The sequence below is a fragment of the Fistularia commersonii genome, chromosome 20 (assembly GCF_037954325.1).
Source record: "Fistularia commersonii isolate RoL2024-O1a breed Wild chromosome 20, RoL_Fcom_v1.0, whole genome shotgun sequence".
NCBI lineage: Eukaryota > Metazoa > Chordata > Actinopteri > Syngnathiformes > Fistulariidae > Fistularia > Fistularia commersonii.
The window spans coordinates 2,155,227-2,169,406 of record NC_141303.1 but is presented as its reverse complement, the minus strand read 5'-3'; the positions used below and the strand labels follow the sequence as shown (position 1 = coordinate 2,169,406).

At 44.4% G+C, this 14,180-nt stretch overlaps 1 protein-coding gene across 1 annotated transcript; it reads left to right on the top strand.

Annotated features, from left to right (window-relative positions):
• The first annotated feature begins 771 nt into the window (after positions 1-771).
• On the top strand, positions 772-6,786 carry bmp2b (bone morphogenetic protein 2b). The gene is made up of 3 exons (XM_086167620.1): positions 772-1,128; positions 2,083-2,450; positions 5,484-6,786. Exons 2-3 carry the CDS (start codon positions 2,096-2,098, stop codon positions 6,395-6,397), a joined length of 1,269 nt encoding a protein of 422 aa, XP_086023746.1. The 5' UTR covers positions 772-1,128; positions 2,083-2,095; the 3' UTR covers positions 6,398-6,786.
• The last annotated feature ends 7,394 nt before the right edge of the window (positions 6,787-14,180 follow it).

Here is a 14,180-nt window from a genome sequence, read left to right as displayed (position 1 = left end):
ACAAAGGCAACACATTGTGATGCCACTATCCATTAGACTTAATCCAAAAGCTAAACATGTTTGATCCAGCAATTGTCTGTTTGAAGAGACAGCAGGAGCTGACAGGAACATTACACCTCTCAATGAGTGTAACAAGTCATTTGGATGTATTTGAAAGCATTAAGCAAATACACCACTGCTATTCCTATATATGGAAAATCACACAGCAGGGCGACACCATGGTTGTAACTGTTGACTTAATAACTATTTTTATAGTGTAAGTTTCCAGGGAATGTACGGATGCATTAGAGAAAAGGGGTTTTCTATGAGATTTTTTTTTTTTTCGATGTTGTAATCTCCAAATATTTGTGAGAAATAGTGTAACATTCCATCGTATTGAAAAAAAAAAAAACAAAAAAAAAAAAAAAAACAGGTTTTTCACAACGTACCCTCGAGTCATTACAGGACAAAAAAAAAGAGAATTCCTGCGAGGTCAAAAAAAAAAAAAATCTTATCAAAAGGGCTCTAATGTGTGTTTATTTGACACGAAAAAAAAAAAAAAAAAAAGCGTTTGGAGCCTCGGGGGTTAGAAGTCCGCAGGCGGGAGGTGCTTTTTATTGAGGACAAATGATTGACAGCCCCTCGGTGACATCAGCGTACGACAAAAAGAGTCGCCGGGGGAAAAGAAGAGGAGGCGAGGAATCAATTGCTGCTGCACGACGCACTCCTGCAACACAAGCTCCGGGAACTCCAGTGCGCTCTTCTTTTTCCTGCCCCTTTCAAAGAGCTGCTCTCTTTTTTTTTTTTTTTTTTTTTTTTTTTGTTAAGGATGTTCAACCAAGATGCTTTCTACTTAGATCGCTCCTGCCTGCGCGCAACCGCTTCCTCATAGAGTTTCACGTTTTGGGTTTTTTTTTTTTTTTTTTTCTCGGTGTTTTTTTTTTTTTTCTCTTTTCTTTGTCGTGCACTGAAGCAAAGACACAGCCCGAGTTGCAGCTGGGTGAGAATATGCGCGAAAGTGGCACGGCGAAGGTCATGGGCTGTCTTCGGTCCTCCGTGGAGGAGCAGCGTGGACTAACGGCGAATTAATGTGGAATTTATCAGAGCCCAAAGGTGGAACGACGACCGGACACAGCGCTTCCTCGTCAGGTGAGGTTAGAGAAAACTCGTTTTTTTTTTTTGTTTTTATAATTAAAAACAAAAAAAAAAGATAAAAAAAATGTCAAGCGCTTTCAAGAAAGTTTTTCCCCTCTAACAGGCGTTGCTTTTGAATTAAACGTGCAAATTCTTTTTTTTTTTTTTTTTTTTTTTTTTTGGCGCATGCAGGTTTCCAGCGTGCAAAAAGAAAATGACATACAAGTTGGTTTTTTTTTGTTGTTTTTTTTTTTTCATTTACCGGGGAATAGACATAGAGTGCGGATATTTTTCGACTCGGATTGAGTTCGGATGTTTTTCGACGCGTCGTCCCGGGGTACATCTGGCCCGGTACGCACGTCACATCCAACACCTGCAAGCCCCTTGAAGTAACTCAATCCCTTGTGATTATACACGACCGTCAAAGCCTCTGCAAATTAACGATTGTAGTACCGGCTGACTGCCTCTCCTCTCCTGCCCTGTGTTATCCAACTCTTCTTTTCCTGACAACCCTCTCTTACACTTCTTGTGATCTTTGGGGCGCACTTGCATCCCCCTCCCCAACCCCCCCTTCATATTTTTAATGGCAGACCAAATGTCTACGGTCTAACCCGCAACTTTCTTTGATTCCCCCCCCCTCTTCCCCTCTTCCCCTCTTCCCCCAGTCATTCGCCGTCTTTGTTCGTAAACGCACTTAACTTGATATCTACATGTTTCGGCTCATGTCGAGATCAATCTTCTGTTTGAGATAGACACGGCTGTTATTCGCCGCTCCTTTTTTTTTTTTTTGTTCCTACTTCAAAGTGAAGAGGTGTCTTCCCTTTTTAACCTGCCCTCCTTCAATTACTCTTGCTGTACGTGGAGATAACACGCACAGTTTGAGGAATGCCGCGGTGAAGCCCCTGCCGCGTCTACCTCATGTCAATACCTCGGCACCAGTGTTTTGACAGAAACCAACTTTCTCCGCAGGGACTGACTGATCATGGTCGCCGTGGTCAGCTCTCTCATGGTACTGCTGCTCGCTCAGGTGTTGATGGAAGGTGCTACGGGACTTATCCCCGAGGTCGGCCGGAGGAAATACAGCGAATCCGGGAAGCAGACCCCGCAGCGGTCCGAGAGCTTCCTCAATGAGTTCGAGCTCCGGCTTCTCAACATGTTCGGACTGAGGCGCAGGCCGACCCCGAGTAAGCGAGCCGTGGTGCCGCAGTACATGGTGGACCTTTATCGTATGCACTCGGCCAACGGAGACCACAGCACTAAACGGCCCAAGAGCATGGGGAAACACGCAGAGAGAGCCGCCAGCAAGGCCAACACGATTAGAAGCTTTCACCACGAAGGTATGTATTAGTGACATACCTTTACCTGTCAGCCGGAGCAGCTCCTCGGCTCCCTCAGACGAGCCAAACCTATATTTAAACATGACTCAGTGTGCCGAGCCTGAACTTCAGAGCCTCGGCTCTTTTATTGCGCATTAGTCATTTGGAGGCGACACGCGTCCGATTTATCTTAAATAGTAATGTAAGTTCAGGCGTTGGCTCGGAACCAGATTCGCAAACAAGCGTCTCGTGAAGACTCAAATTGACTGTTATAAACGTCGTGATGCAACCTTTAAACAAACATTACCCCGGCGCAGCTGTCACCGGCTTCGAAAACATCAAGCGCCGGCGATATCCCTGGGGTAATTTGTTACTTAATAATTAATGGTGTTTGCGTGGGCTCCGAAAACAGTTTTTCCAGACACGCACCGGTGGAAGAGAATAAAGGGCGGTGCGGCTTTTGCGCAGGTGATCGTCATCGCCCCGTTACTTCAATAACACAAAACAGGGCATGACACCGAGACGTTTCGACCCGGTCGTCGTGTCCGACCGACTCCGGGTTATTTTTAATACGGCCGAAAGAAGGGATAAAGCGCGCCCTCCGTCGCTCTTACCAAATCGACCCTCGCTGCGCTGCGCACCATTACGCATGTTCCAATAATACCGTAATTGCCGGTCGAGTTTACATGTCGGGTTCGCGCTGATTGTCCAACTCGGAGTTTCACCTCAACCCCATTTTTTATTTCCCGGGCAGCATGTGCTGCTCAGATGAGTAACGCTCACACTCCGCTGGTTCACTGAACTTGGATCAAGTGCATTAGTTCACTAGTAATGCAGAAAGATTTTTTTTTTTTTTACATGTGTTGCTGATTAAGTGGCCACTTTAAACCGCCTGAAATTAGTCAGCAGGTGAAATGAAAGCGTAGCTTCACACGCTTTTGAATAGCAGCGCTCGCGACGTATCCGATCTCCAAAAGCACCACGTAGCGACTCTGTATCTGGCGTTAATTTCTCCACGTTCCGTGTTGGAGTTATTACAACCCAAAGTTACTGAGTCCATAGGGGCTCCACACAGAGTCCTTATACAGAGTCCTAAGTGTTTCAGTGGGGAAGTTTCCATCAGGGGTGAGTCAGAGGGGTGGTTGAGTGGTTGCTTGGTTGCTCTCCAGAGGCCGAGTGCAATGACACCCAGTGGCTACTCTGACACACTACAAACAAGCCCGGCCCGAGCGACTGCTCTCAACCCGCTGCTGGAAACCTCCGCAGCCGGCCGTCCGGCGCGCACCTTTACACCCGCCGGCCGTTACCGATGCGCTCGGCGTGTTTACATATGCTCCCCCGGATCTTTCGGCCTACACTAACAGAGCCGCGGGATTGTTAGTCTTGCCGCGTCGGGGGACGGGGAACGAACGGCAGTCGGTACAATAAGCGTGTATCTGCAGACATCAAAGAAAACAGCCCGAATCATTCATCAAATATGCTCGCTGATATTAATTTCACCGGGATAATTAGTTTCACTGCTATCAGTTTTCAAAAATAACCATTTTCCATGCCAAATAGAACATTTCCACCATTACACAGGAAGTGAGTGCCAGAGACAGGTCTGTGATGAATGACCCAACATTAGCCTTTATCTTTTGTTTTGGCATGCAGCGCAAAAAGAAATTAGGAATGTTGATACACTCATATCTGTGGTTCACACGTTTTTGACAAGCCCCGACTTGTTCACACAGCCGTTCCTCTGAGGAGAGGCAGACGGGGAGAGCGAGAACCCCTGCCGGAGAGAGAAACAAAGAAAGCCTGACGGAGAGGGGGAAAGAAAGAAAAGAGGATTTGGGGATGGGGAGAACACAGGGAGCGAAGGGATTTGGGGGCTGAGGAAGAAAATGGAGGGATTGGGGACCGAGGAGAGCCAGAAAGAGAGACAGGGGGCTTTCCCACATCAAATAAGGAGTGATATGCCTAATTGAGGTCTTTGTGCCTCTGGAGGGAGGTTTAGGATGAGATGGTGGAATTTCCTAAATGCCTGCTTTGAAAAGGCCGAGTTCAAAGTTTGTGTTTATTTTACTACACCAAACAGATTTTTTTTTTTTAAAAAAAGTGTACATCACCTTTGATCCTCATAAACATTCGGTTTCAAAGCGGGAGCGCATCAAAGAAAAGCGTCGTGTTTTAATATGATTTCTTCCGCCGACCGTGCGATATACCGGGAAATACCGCCGAGCAGAAGCTTATTCCTTAGATATTCTATAAGTCCCGGGGCGGCTGCGGTAAAAGCCTTTTCAAACTTACGTCTCTTAGGGTTACGCGGCCGAACACCAAAATATCCAACATCTCCAATCAATCTAACTGTTGCCAAATGATTGTCTCCGCAATTTAGATAACCACACCGTCCTACGTCTTGTGACCTCCGCGCCTTTGAATATTTAAGAGACGCTCATGTTAATTTAATTGATTTCATTACGATTTCCCTTGCAGAGAGACAGATGATATACCAAAATATAGCACGATCTTTGTGGGCGCCGTGCGCGCCAGGCAGTTCTCATGGGACACACATGCTATGCTAGACCAGATCGACCAATGTTTCATCAGTTGATGGAAGTGCACGCTATTCACTTTAAAACATTTAACCAGAAGCAATGAGCATGACACCAAGGATTGTATTATATCACCACAGGAATTGCGCTGCAATTAAACTGAGTCATACATGCGAACTTTTGATGTACGCCTGCGTCACAATGGCCCACAGCCACTCACATAAACCACGTGGCAACTTGAGGTTGCTAGAAAAAAAAAAAGAAAGCTCCAAAATGTGCCTTTCTGCTTCGTTGTGTGATGTGTGTGTGTGTGTGTGTGTGTGTGTGTGTGTGTGGTGGTGGGGGGGGTGTAACTTGAGGAACTGTCCTCAGATGCTCACGGTAGATCCATGAGGGCTTTAATCATAGATTTTGTTTCTCATTCTTGTACCATGTCTGCATTCTTTTTTAATGTTTGGCATGCATTTCACATCTCGATCGTATTACAATATGTTTTTCTCCGCGCCGTCTTTTGTAGAGTCTATGGAGGCCCTGGCAAGCCTGAAGGGCAAAACAACCCAGCAGTTCTACTTCAACCTCACCTCCATCCCCAAAGAGGAGCTCATCACATCGGCAGAGCTGCGCATCTACAGGGATCAGGTCATGGGAACCGCGGCCCCCAAGAAAGGCTCCACAAACAGCAGCGCCGGCGACGGCGCTCACCCCGGCGGCCTCCACCGAATCAACATTTACGAGATATTCGGGGTTCCTTCACCTCACGGCGGGGAACCTCTGGCCCGTCTGCTGGACACCCGGCTGGTGCAGGACTCTTTGAGCAAATGGGAGAGCTTCGACGTGAGCCCGGCCGTATCTCAGTGGACCTCTGGGAAAGGCCGTAACCACGGCTTCATGGTGGAGGTGTTCCACCCGGAGAAAGGCGAGCCGAGCGAGGAGCGCGCCCAGAGACACAGGCGGCATGTCAGGGTAAGCAGGTCCCTGCACCAGGACCGGGACTCGTGGCCGCAGTCTCGGCCCTTGCTGGTGACGTACGGCCATGACGGCCGTGGGGACTCGGTGCTCCACACACGGGAAAAACGTCAGGCGGCTCTTCGTAAGCAACGCAGGAAGCACCAGCACAAGGCCAGTTGCAAGAGGCACGCCCTGTACGTGGACTTCAGCGACGTGGGGTGGAATGAGTGGATAGTTGCACCCCCGGGCTACCATGCCTTTTACTGCCACGGGGAATGTCCGTTCCCTCTTGCAGACCACCTCAATTCTACCAACCACGCCATCGTGCAGACGCTGGTCAACTCAGTCAACTCGAACATCCCCAGAGCCTGTTGCGTGCCCACTGACCTCAGTCCTATCTCTCTGCTTTACCTTGATGAGTACGAGAAAGTGATCCTTAAAAACTACCAGGACATGGTGGTGGAGGGTTGTGGCTGCCGGTGAGAAACGGACATTAATGTCGGCAGAGGAGAGTGAGCGGGGGGGGAAAAAACAGCAAAAAAAAAAAAAAAGACTGAAAAAGACATCAGAGATTATTATGGACACCCGGTTTCCCAATGAAGACATTTATTTATATGAAAGAAACACAAAACAGAGCTATTGTGGAAGAAGAAGAAAAAACTATATATGAATATATTTATGTTCACATAAGGTTGGGAAAATAAATATTTTAATCAAAGGAAAATTCCTTTACTGGTTTTGAAAATGTATTTCTGATGTACATTTCGAAATGGGTGCAATACCACATGAAGTATAATGCACAGATTTTTATTTTGTATTTATTTCTATTATAACCACTTTATTTGTAAATAAATAATGTGTATTTATCGTGAGGAAATGTGGTCATTCCAGCTCTCTAAAACCAGCCACAGCAAGCTCTTCCATTTGCGGATGTATCTGTTAAAAAAAAAAAAGAAAAAAAGGGCCAACTATATACGGATCACCGGTCTAAAATCTGAGCTAAAACATTGAAGAAATTAAAACACATAACCAGAAGCTCTGTTTCCTGCAAAGATTACAAGCCAAGTGAGCTCTTTTGGCAAATGTAATTGGAAACCATCAACGATAGAAGGGCAGACAGGAAAGGGACAAGGCTGAGGTCAGGGCGCTACTGATGTAATAAACTGTAGTTGCAGAGTAATCAACGGGAGTGACAAGTTACAAGTCCACAAGTGTGATAGACTCCCGTGGGAGGCTTAGACAAACACCAGAGCATGTTTTCATGCATTACATATCACTCCAAGGATCCATGGGAAGACTCTTCTGCGAGCTACTTTCTATGTTTTCCCTTTACCTGACTTGATGCCGGCGCTTGAGAAACGGCATCTGCGCGCCGCCCGAGCAATGTCAGGCTACCGAGGAGATTCTGACAGACGCGAGGCTTATTTATTGGGAGGTTTGAGACTGAGGGATTGCAACAGTGGCGGATAGACACACCGACAGGCCCTCAGCGAGACGTGGGCTGGTACTTAAAACAATGAAGACAAACAAACACACACCTGCACCTGTCTACATACTGCTCATGCTCAGACAGATTCTTCTTTACTTACAGATTGTTGGCTTCCTTTGACTTCTCTGAGTCATAAGGCACTGATATATTTCAGCACCACACAGGAAAACAAGTTGAAAATTAGGAATGTTTTACAGAACAACTCAGCAGCAGCAGCAGCAGCCAATCTGTACACCTTCCCTGAAAATAGCCGAAAGGTCATGTTTTTTTCACAAGACAACCGGGGTGTCTAACTGGCAGAAACAAAACATATCAGATGTTTCAGTTCGACAGTTTGAAGCAGGAACACCTGTGTCAATATCCTCAATACTGCGATGTTTCTTCAAATCGAAGCGGTGTAATTTCGAGTCCAAAATGAAACGACTAAAACTTCTCCAGAAATACATGCACATTTATAGTGCGATAGCAGATCAGATAATGAGAGGGGGAAGAGAATCGGCCAGGGAGAAGTTTTTGCAGTTTGACTGCATTTTGTGCTGTGTTTGCATTAGAAAGGGTTTGGAGGGATCACAAGGCAGCTCAAAATGCTCTAAATAGAAAGTTTTTTATGTGAGCGCACATTGGGACCGTGGAATGTTGGTTTTCAATCTCAGACACATGCATATGCTTGCATGGAAAACCAACACAGTTGTTTTTTCAATCAACTATTCAAGGGTTTCCTGGTGGGCTTTTTCTCCTCAAAAACAAATGTTCACCCAACAACTATTTGCTTGTTACTTTTACATATAGGAAATGTAAACCGCAATCTTTTCAGGCAGAGTAGCAATAGCAATACTTAATCCGTGGAAGGGAAAAGACAAAAAACAAATGTTAGTTTTTTCACGTGCCTCAGATCATATCTGTACCCACGCCGACCCTCTGAGGGTGTATAGAAGCCATGTACTTCAGATGAGGCAAATATCCAATTACTTTAACCGCCCCCCAATGTCTCTCTCTCTCTCTCTCTCTCTCTCTCTCTCTCTCTCTCTCTCTCTCTCTCTCTCTGTCTCTCTCACACACACACACACACACACACACACACAAACTCCTCCTACAACATTTCAGTTTCAATCTTTTGCATGTGTTATTTTATTCTACCTTGCAACTCCACCCCCCTCGGTTCCATCTGGCCTCCATTTCTCCCCTGAAGGCCCCCCCCCCTCCATACCACAACCCCTGCACATGGGCTGCACGTTCTTCTGCCAGTAGCAGCACCATTTTAATGGACTTCAGGAGGAAGTCACTTCACTTGCACATTTAATGAATATGTGATAAAAATCAACCCTAAAAGCCTAACCCCCCCCCCCCCCGTCCCCAAAAAACATTTTTGCAAAAGAATTGGAGGATTCATGCCAGAAGCTGGATGGGGGGGGGGGGGGGAATCACTGTGTTACAAAGTGTTATATTTAGTGGTCTGAGTCCATAAACCTTTCATTGGGTTTGGTAGATATACTGCTCCCCGGGTGGGTGACACATGAGTAACAGTCACTTCTTAAACTCAACCACTGCACCCCGTCCCAGCTGATTTGGGCTCCATTTAGAGCGCAGGTCAGTCGCTGAGAAGTCCTCGGTCCTCGCGAGCTTCTCATTTTAGAACCACGTTGGAAGCGGACAGCTCCTCTGGGACCTCTCCTAAACGTCTCACTAAGAACAGGGGTCAAGGTTCAGAGTAATAAGGATGTATTATCTCCACCATCAGTGACTGACTTCCAGGCTCATCATGGACTAGAGGCTTCAAGTGTGGTCAGCCGCTAAGGGATTGAGAGCGCAGTTAAAGCTCAGAATCCAACCTATAAATAGTCCTAAACAACTATTTCTTTTTTCGGTGCGACAGAATGAAAGCTGAAATTTAAAAATAAAAAGAACGACTCGCTTATTAAAGCTGAGAAGTGTTCCCGGGACGATTCTCTTCACCTGTCAGGCAGATAAGGTCGGTCCAACTGCGGATTCTCCCTCTTTTTCTTCATGAACATATGGTCTATCAATTAAAGGTTTACTTCACCATCTTTGTTTACACGTAAGCACACAACAGAGTGGCCGCAAAAACTGGTGAGCACACCACTGGACACCGGGACCTACGAGCACGGCAGGCCTCATTCATTTTGTTTAGTGTGCAGAAAACCACACCGAAATTATCTACAGCTCCAAACAATAGTGAGTATGTGTTCAGAACTATGAGGGGGAGTATATAAATGCAGGCTGAGAGGTAAGCAAGGAACTGTTTAGAGGTATTTATTAAACAAAGACAAACTCGTGCTTACACTCGGTGACGATCGGCCTGCCGGGGGGAAACGGCGGAGCAAATCGGGTTTCAAAAACTGAAAAATGAATGTGGAAAAAGGTTGGAAATAAAACCAACCGATCTACCCAAACAAAGAGCATCTGAACAAAAAATTAAAAGTCGGTCGACGCCGAGTCAGTCCGACAAAGCCTGTAGGGGCAGAAGGAGGACGAGGTAGCCAGAGAGCAGCGAAAAGGTACAATGGATGTGTTTGAAATACGTTAAGTATTTCAAATAAACATCCTGTGCTAAATAGGTGTCTAACTCAAACTTCGGTATCCTGTTTATCCAGATGCCTTCCCGCGCCCACCAGAACATTTGGTTTTAACGGTCACGAAATGACCCTCGGGGTTCCCCCTAACCTTTAAATCTGCGCAAAGATCAAACTCGGGATCTTCGTCCGTTCGCCTGAGCCGATCGGTTTAGCGGCGGGGGGGAAAAATCAATAAGCCATGTCATCGATTACAGCCACGGCACCCAAGAATGAGATGAGATGAGAACAACTTTATTTATCCCGAAGGAAATAGTTGTGCCAGAGTTTCAAGCAAAAACATAACAATAATAGATAATAGTAGGAAGGAGGGAGAATAAGAAATACAATAAAATATAAATTGTCAAGGCTAAAAGCTATCAAGTGTTATAAGGTTTAAGTACAAAGATTAACAAAGAGGAAGTACAAAGAAGAACTTGGCTGAAGCGGTACGGATAGATGGATATCTGTGTTTTGCTCAAATGAAACAAATGTGTATGATAAATGATCAATTAGTTCAATACAGCAAACAGATGAAACTATCTTAATTGGATACAAAGCTGCAAAATTGGTTTTAAACAAATCCATCAGTTCTTTGTCATCTATTGCTATAACAGCAAAGAGGGCTGTTAAGCTGAAATAACAAGTGGAACAAATGTGCTTTAGAAAGAAACAGAAGGTTAGACCAACTTTTGTATAGTTTTGTTTTGACATGCACAATTATATTAAAGTCTTAATGTCAATCTGTTTTTAAATCTGTGCTGATTGGGTCTGCGCCTCCGGCCAGATTCAGGTCCGGCATCTTTGGTTTTTTCTGAATTCTTTCCAGTCCGAGTGTTTATAAACAGCATCTTTCTGGGTTTGGGCAAAAAACCTGTGAAGATCTCTTGAGCAAAATCCACGGCAAAGTGAATTGATGCACAAATGTACATTTCCTGCGGCTGACAGATTTCCCAGTGTCCAATATGTAAATCCTAAGAATGCACACCAGATTCAGTCAAGATGCGGGACCACACACTTGGCGATTATCCTAAATGATTTCAGAGTGGTGATTTCAGGGACTTGACCTCAGAGAAACTTGTCTGATCAAAATTAAGTTCAGATTTAAACAAACAACAGGGCTGTCAGACTGTGAATGTCAGCTGCTTATACTTGTGCGTTGCTTAGTTTTGACCAAAAAACAAACAAAAACTGTGGATGAAGTCACGGCTCAGAAAGCGGAATAAGCATGGCTTATAAATACGCAGCATGAGCCGGAGGCGGGATGAATGGAAAGATGTTTAAATGGGTCTAATGCTAGCTACCGCTCATAAAGACCAAACACCTTTTAAAATTTACAATATGGAGAAACGGATAGCCAATTTATTCTAAAACATTGAGATTATGAGCGATATCTTGTGCCAAGCAAAAGCATCGTTGCTGGTTTCCAGCTGACTGATGAAAAAAGTCAAATGTTTGGACTCGGTGGCCACGCTTGAAAAACAAAAAAAGCGCCCGCAGAAACCATTTTAAAAAATAATCAACAATGATATGAGATGCTGTTTTTATCACAACGTTTTACATGCGAACTCTATAAGAGTGGAACGGGAGTCCGTCTTTAAATTCAAACTATTAAACTCATTAAACAATAAGCTGTTTCCTCTGCAAACAATTGTTCCTCTAACATGCTGAATCTAACCAACGAAGGGGAATGTGAGATGACACAAATTGGTTAAATTCACATGTAGTATTAACAGCTGTGATTCATTTAGCACAGTATAGCCAGTTTACGTTGCGTGTACATATGCCATAGGCGCTTGCATCCTCGGGGAACACACACCGCCGCACCGGCAAATCACATGCAAAAATAATTCCCGTTAGCCTCCTTGCACATAGCTCAACGTTATGCAACTAAGCTTGCAAATACTTAGTCAGACCGACGAGACACGTGAACCCGAACGCGTTGACGAAACAAAAGTTGGAAAACATTCATTCGAGAAGCTGCCAGACACAAATAAGTGATAAAAGCGGAGACCTGCGGCGTTAAAGTGACGAAGAGGCCGGTGACTTATGAGAAAAACAGTAATGTTCTCTAGCTGGAAGTAGGAAAAGGAAAGAGCAGGTTGAGGAAGTAACAGTTCTGACTTGAAAAAACCCTAAATTATATGTCATTAATGAGCTTCACAGCTTTCTGGCTGGCACAAGTATTTTTTCTGTTGTGTAATACCTGTGATGACTTTGGTCCACATCATACAGAAATTGCAATTTGAGTTAGAACACGAAAACATAACAAGTGACAAGAGACTGCAGCTACTTAAGGGTTTTTTTCTTACTACTGACCTTTTCTCCTTCAAGTGCTGCACACACTAATTTTAGAGGTGGTGCTCTTGGTGATTTTTTTTTTTTTTCTTTTTTTTCTGTCTTCCGAGAACAGCCAGAGAGATGACGTCTGACGTCCAACATAGCTAAAATTGTGGCATTTGAGCGACAGCGCTGAACACATCAAACGGACAGCATCCACGGATTCAAAAGCAAAGCAAATATGGAAAATACTGCATGGATAATATAACATTTTCCTGCATACAATCTTTCATGTGGCCATGTGGAGTGAATTTGTTTGCATACAAGCACAGAAGCGATAGCGTGACTTTCAGCTCGTTCCATCAACAACCTTACAAATATGTATGTGTGTGCAAACATGTAAATGTAAATACATACATATATGTGTGGAACTGTTTTTTTACGTGTTCTACTACTACAATTAACTGTGAGAGCAAAGTCTCTGTACAATCACAGTAAAGTCAGCCTGGAATGCTGAAGTCATTACCTCATGCTGGGACTAAATTGTAGAGATCATTATGAAATCTTTCGCTCCGAGCAGAGCAGTCCTGCACAGTGTAAGTTTAAAAGCCAGTCCATTATGCTGTGATGCTCTTGAGAAAACATACAATTCAAACCGGGGAAGGATGCAAACACACACTTTCTATCAATGGACAGCGGAGGGCACCAGCGGAAGAGATGACCTTGCTACGCTAGAGCCGTTTAGCTCTCAGCCAATCAAAACGGGCTTTGAATAACTCATTTCTATATTTCTCTGCCAAAAACACTGTAGTGCATTTCCTGAATCGGTTTTATTTATGAATAAAGAACAATCTGAACGTTTAACGTCGATAGCTTGTAGAATAACAACTTTTTTCCTCGAGCAATTGTGCGATCAAATAAGAGTGAACTTGGGGATGTGTTCCTAGCACTTTGTGGACTCACACATTTGCAGAGAGGATACAGGAAAGACTTCCATATGGACCACATATGGGCTATCTCAAACAGGCTTGAAAATGGATTTGCCTCTAGACACTGATCTAAGGTCAGTGTCGTGTTTATTCCTCTGATGGTTACAGTTACATTTGGGGGGGGAAGGGCAAACCCGACTGATCCTGGAAGATTGCCGAAGGGCGTCTCCTACACCCTGAGCTAGAAAGAGGAAGTGTGGTTAAGGGAGCGGCTTCCATATTTGTAGCAGGTAGTGAAGAGATCAATCAAGGAAAGCTACATGACATCCCCCAGCACGCCTGCTAAATAAATGTCAATCTTTGACACAGTAAATCTCATACATTACCAAGGAGAGAAATTCAAGTCAAGAATGTTTTCATGACGCAGTAGAAGAAAGTGAAAGAGTCATGAGTTGTCTGATGATGTCGAACTGGCGCTTGTCTCATAAAATGTTGCGAAAATTTTTTCATATATATATTTTTTTTCTAGAATGCTTCGTCATTGCTTGAAATTCCTCTAAAATCTGAAACGGCATGCAGAATTCCAGAAATACAGTGTGCATGGAGTACGTCCATGACTATTTTTGGGCTTTTTGCATTTCTAATGACTATTAAGTGATTTGTAAGAATATGAATAAGAATTATTTATCCCGAAGGAAATTGTTGAGCCAGAGTTACAAGAAAAAGTTAACAATAATGTGTGTGTACACACTGGATGTAATTTGGCCAAATTTCTTTCAACATGTGACCATTTATTTGTCAGGAGTTGACAACTTATCGCAAACTTTCTCTTTGTGGAACCATAAAACCTATCACCGACCCTGCGTCAAGGCAGCAGCGGAGATGAAGGTGATCCGTACGGTCTGACTTCTTTATTAACACTGTACAAGTCTCTTTGGGTTAGTATTACCGCCTAAAAACACTAATAATATTGACATGAGACGTACAGTGACAATGCA

What these genes read in the sequence shown, in the direction of transcription:
- bmp2b (XM_086167620.1), top strand. Translation starts at nt 2,096, where the DNA reads ATGGTCGCCGTGGTCAGCTCTCTCATGGTACTGCTGCTCGCTCAGGTG. An exon ending in TAGAAGCTTTCACCACGAAG is followed by an intron (nt 2,451 to 5,483) that starts GTATGTATTAGT and finishes CGTCTTTTGTAG; the next exon opens with AGTCTATGGAGGCCCTGGCA.